We start from the raw sequence: 5,420 nt of genomic DNA, 5'->3' as shown, positions 1-5,420 counted from the left end.
CGCTTGAATTTTGTGTGTTCTTGATAGTTGTATGCTTATCTTGTAATGACTTGCACCGTGGTGACTGCATCGAGCTCGTAAACATGCCTACTTGAGTTATGTTTCAGCATGTGCCAGTTTTCACTAAGTCTGAAAAGTGATTATGTTTTTGCGATGTTGCCATGCTTGTTAGTATATTTTCTGATCCCTTTTGGCTCAAGGTCACTAAGGGAATTTTGTTAAGATATTTGAGTAGCTCCATGCCATGTCTTACTTTGCCATGTTCAGATCCTGTAGCATGTTGTTTTGTTGCTCCGAAGAGAGCTACTTGGTCTGAAATTCCAGACAAGTGTTAATTTCACTAAGTCTGAGATCTGTTTACCATATGCATTTTTGCCATCCTTGTTTGAACCTGTTAATGGATGAATTGGCCGTAGCTCAGTGCTAGACTTTTGTTAAGCATCTTGAATGCTTCCATGCCATGTATTTTGATGCCATGTTTGAGTGCTATAGCATGTTCATCTCATTGCATTTAGATGCCTACTTGCTGTAAATCGCAGACCGGTGCCAATTTTGAATCGCTTGCCATTTCCAAACCGTAACTCCGATTCCGGCGTTCTTTATATCGTTTTCAAGCGATTTCATCTCATATTTCCAGTGGCACACTTGGATTCCCAAGTTGATGCCAGGTTCATGCATTTCCTGTCACATCTTGCATATGCATCCCGCATCGCATCCCGCATAGCATAACATCCTTGCATCTTATTGTTTGAGCTTGCGCGTGGTTGATTGTGTCCTTGTTGCTTGTTTGTATTATTTGGGTAGAGCCGGGAGACGAGTTCGCTAACGAGGAGCCCGTTGAGTTTGCTTTCGAGGATCCAGTCAACTCTAACAGCTTTGCAGGCAAGATGATCATACCCTCGAAATCACCACTATTTTGCTATGTTAGTTTGCTCGCTCTTTTGCTATGCCAATGCTACGATGCCTACCATTTGCTTGCCAGCCTCCCAAATTGCCATGTCAAACCTCTAACCCACCTTGTCCTAGCAAACCATTGATTGGCTATGTTACCGCTTTGCTCAGCCCCTCTTATAGCGTTGCTAGTTGCAGGTGAAGATTGAAGGTTGTTCCTTGTTGGAACATTTATTTACTTGTTGGGATATCATTATATTGCCATGTTATCTTAATGCATCTATATACTTGGTAAAGGGTGGAAGGCTCGGCCTCTCGCCCAGTGTTTTGTTCCACTCTTGCCGCCCTAGTTTCCGTCATATCGGTGTTATGTTCCCGGATTTTGCGTTCCTTACGCGGTTGGGTTATAATGAGAACCCCTTGATAGTTCGCCTTGATTAAAGCTTTTCCAGCAATGCCCAACCTTGGTTTTACCATTTGCCACCTAGCCTATTTTCCCTTGGGTTTCCGGAGCCCGAGGGTCATCTTATTTAAACCCCCCCGGGCCAGTGCTCCTCTGAGTGGTGGTCCACCTGTCAGCTGCCGGTGGCCACCAGGGGCAACTCTGGGCTGGCCTACCCGTACCTAGGACAATCTAAGTGTGCCCTGAGAAAGAGATATGTGCAGCTCCTATCGGGATTTGTCGGCACATTCGGGCGGTGTTGCTGGTTTAGTTTTAACCTGTCGAAATGTCTTGAAGAACCGAGATACCGAGTCTGATCGGAACGTCTTGGGAGGAGGTCTATTCCTTTGTTGACCGTGAGAGCTTGTCATGGGCTAAGTTGGGACTCCCCTGCATGGATTTGAACTTTCAAAAGCCGTGCCCGCGGTTATGGGCAGATGGGAATTTGTTAATGTCCGGTTGATAACTTGAACCTTAACTTAATTAAAATGAATCAACCGTGTGTGTTACCGTGATGGCCTCTTCTCGGCGGAGTCCGGGAAGTGGACACGGTGTTGGAGTAATGCTTGCGCGGGTTGTTCTCTAGTTTCTCGCTCGCGCTTTGCCTCCTCTTCTCGCTATCTTTTGCGAATAAGTTAGCCACCATATATGCTAGTCGCTTGCTGCAGCTCCACATATATTTACCTTACCCTACCTATAAGCTTAAATAGTCTTGATCGCGAGGGTGCGAGATTGCTGAGTCCCTGTGGCTCACAGATTACTATTACACCAGATGCAGGTGCAGGCGATTCCGCTCCAGGTGACGCGTTCGAGCTCAAGTGAGAGTTCGACGAGGACTCTCAACGTTACTATGTTTCCTTTCCTGATGATCAGTAGTGGTGCCCTGTTGGGGGTGATCGGGACCATGTCGCTTGTTGGGCTATCTTTCATTTGGCACCGTAGTTGGGCCATGAGTGTTTGGATGATGTATGTTATTTATGTACTTGATTGACGTGGCGAGTGTAAGCCAACTATGTTATCCCTTTTCATTATCTATATTACATGGGATGTTTGTGATGATTACCTGACTTACGACATATGCCTTCAATGCGATTATGTCTCTAAGTCGTGCCTCGACACGTGGGAGATATAGTCGCATCGAGGGTGTTACACGGCCGTTTGCTGGGCTATCTGGTTGGCTAGAAATCGAGCCACCTTTGAGAAGAAACAGATTAAGACACCGTTTGAGATTGTGTTTTCCGTGTGTTCCTTTTTGCTATATTGGGCAGGTCTTCAGCAAGGTGATGGAGTCAAGGAGCTGCGTAGTGGGGCGGCGATGGTCAGGTCAAGCACTATGAGCATGATGAAGATGTGCGAGGCGGCGAGGAGACCGATCGAGGGAGAATGATCTCGCAATCTCGCCTGCTTTCAGAGTAGCCGTTGTCGTTTCCAGCTGCTGTCCGTTTTCTATTTGGCTCTTGTGATGAGCTTTTGGCTGTAATAGACTGTAGTATTTCAGGTTGTCGTTGAACTATGGTGTTGTCAGGTTTTCGCCCCATGGCGTTCGTTTCGATGTCGGGCGAACGCAGTGGGTTTCCTGACAGTGCCCGAACTCGCTGCACCTCTTTCCCTTTTCTCCTGTTTGTTTCTCGGAACAATGTATTTCCGTTCATTTGCAATGGAAAGGGGTCATGCCCGGTTCGAAAAAACAAAGGGCATGTCAAGGCGTGCACTGTCATATTAGAAGCGGTGGCATCACAGGATCTTTGGATATGACATTCTTTCTTCGGCATGGCAGATTCTCACAATGATATCAACGTACTGCAGCGTTCTCCAGTCTTCGCGAGGCTTGCAGAAGGCCACTCCCCACCTGTCAATTTTGAGATCAACGGCCACCATTACAAAAGGGATACTATCTAGCAGATGGTATATATCCTTAGTGGTCAACTTTTGTGAAGACAATTTTGAAACCCCAAGGTGAGAAGAGAAAGAGATTTGCCCAATTGGAAGAGAGTGTTAGAAAGGATGTGGAACGTACTTTTGGTGTGCTTCAATCCGGGTGGGGTATCGTTCGAAACCCTGCACTGTCATGGGATGAAAGGAAGCTTTGGGAGGTGATGACTGCTTGTGTGATCATGCACAACATGATCATCGAGGACGAGCGTGATGAGAGTATCTTCGACCAAGGATTTGACTATCAAGGTGAAAATATTGAGCCCCTGCACCAAGATCCGGGCACATTTGAACAGTTTGCCCAATTTCATCATGAGATGCGTGATTGGCACACTCATTTGAATCTTCAAAATGACTTAGTTGAGCACGTGTGGGATCACATTGGCAACCAATAGATGTATTGGTCCATTTTATGTTTAGTCAAGACAATTTCGATTTGGTTGTAAAATTATTTTATTAAAGACAATTTCAATTGGGTTGTAAAACTATTTTAATTTTCAGACAAATATTTGGATTGGAAACTAGTTTTGATGAAAATTTGGGCATTTTTCGTCCTGACGGATAGGATGGGGCAAAAGAATGCGTCCGCGCGCTAGACGCACGGTCACCGCATCCCAGGACACGCGCGGACACGACCCCAAATCCCTATCCAAACAAACAGAATCCGGACAAAATGAACGTTCATTTGGGGTCGCGCAGTGGAGTTGGCCTGAGGACAAGTGGATGGATGGATTTGCATGGACATGGCCATGGCCGGAAGGGGTGGGAGACAAAAGCTGGGACGCGTACGTGTGTCCGTGGAGCTGTGGACCAAGCAAGAGAGAGCAAGTACGTACGTGCGTACCCGTCGGCGGCGAGTCGTGCCGACTGACACGGCACTAGTACGCCGCCGCTGCTCGCCATGTGCCGCGGCGGTTACGTACCTTGTAAGCTGAACAAAAGCATGGACGGAGCACACGCCAGATTTGCTCTTTTTTTTTCTTTTTTGAGGGAATGCTTCTGATTTTTGTGTTTCCTTCGTGCGATTCAAATTTCAAACCTGCATACAACCCGCGGGGGTCAGTGAATTCGGCATTTAATGCAACTCAAATAGTAGCGTGCATGCAATAGCTAGTTAATGTGGCAAATTTGGGCATTTTTGATCCTGACGGACAGGATGAGGCAAATAGCTAGTTAATGTGTAGCGTGCATGCAATAGTCAGTTAGTGCATGCATGTAGATATCCGTTGGTTGCCAGCCGAGATGTACGCGTATGAGCACGCATCGTGGGCGCTGGCGAGTGCGGATCGCGCGAAACAGTAGACCTGGCTCCCCGTGCCCGCCAGCTGCGCCTCCAGCCCCTCGGCGAAGCAGTGCGTCAGCCTCTGCGTGGTGTCTCCCGTCGGCCCGGAGTGCTGCTTGATCTCCCTGAGCAGCTTCGTCGCGCCCCGGCGGTCGCCCGCGGCCACGGCCTGCGCGCAGTGGATGAGCATGGCGCGTAGGTCGACCGCCTCGCTCTTCTTCGCGTGCGCCGCCTTCCCGTTCTTCTTCTTGGCCTCGCTGTCCATGGCGAGGCGCAGCTCCTCTATCCCCTGCATGCATGCCTCATACCCCTTCAGCATTATTTCGTCGAACATCTCGCGGGCGCTGGTCTCCTCGCTGTCCGGCATCATCAGCTTGCTGCTCCTGGCGGTCTCCGCCTCCAGGTCGTCCTCGTCGTACCTGCATTTGCGGCCCCGGCCATTGCCGGACGTCGGTGTTGCATTCGCCACCTCCTTCTTGACGGTGAAGCCGCGCTCCTTGCCGGGGATGACCTCGAGGAGGGTGTTGTTGGTCGGCAAGAACTTGTTGGCCTCCTCCATGCCCTTGAGGAAGGCCGAGTTGAGCATGCATGTCACCGCCGTTACTGAAGAAGGCCGAGAGCAGCCCGCCCTGGCCGCCATCGCCGGCGGAAAACATCGCCATCTTCCGCTCGGCCTCCTTCTCCTCCGCCGGGCCATTTAAGATTGCCGAACTCTGGGTGCCCGGGCTGCCGCCGTTCTGGCTGAAGAAGGCGCTGGCCCCATCGGCCGCGCAAGTTGCGCCGGATTCTGCTGGAACCCCGCAGCTGGGGCGTCAGCAAGGAACATGATACTGTTTAATTAGACAAGACGCATCGTGGGCGCTGGCGAGTGCG

At 49.7% G+C, this 5,420-nt stretch overlaps 1 protein-coding gene across 1 annotated transcript; it reads right to left on the bottom strand.

Moving 5' to 3' along the window:
• Positions 1 to 4,467: 4,467 nt before the first annotated feature.
• On the bottom strand, positions 4,468 to 5,133 carry LOC147962231 (scarecrow-like protein 34). The gene has a single exon (XM_087534101.1). The coding sequence runs from the start codon at positions 5,131 to 5,133 to the stop codon at positions 4,468 to 4,470; it is 666 nt and encodes a 221-aa protein (XP_087390227.1).
• Positions 5,134 to 5,420: the final 287 nt, after the last annotated feature.

The sequence above is a fragment of the Triticum urartu genome, chromosome 7A, assembly GCF_056163025.1.
Source record: "Triticum urartu cultivar PI428250 chromosome 7A, HENAU_Tu73, whole genome shotgun sequence".
Classification (NCBI taxonomy): domain Eukaryota; kingdom Viridiplantae; phylum Streptophyta; class Magnoliopsida; order Poales; family Poaceae; genus Triticum; species Triticum urartu.
Note: the sequence above shows the minus strand (reverse complement) of the source record. Positions and strands in the feature narration are given on the sequence as shown.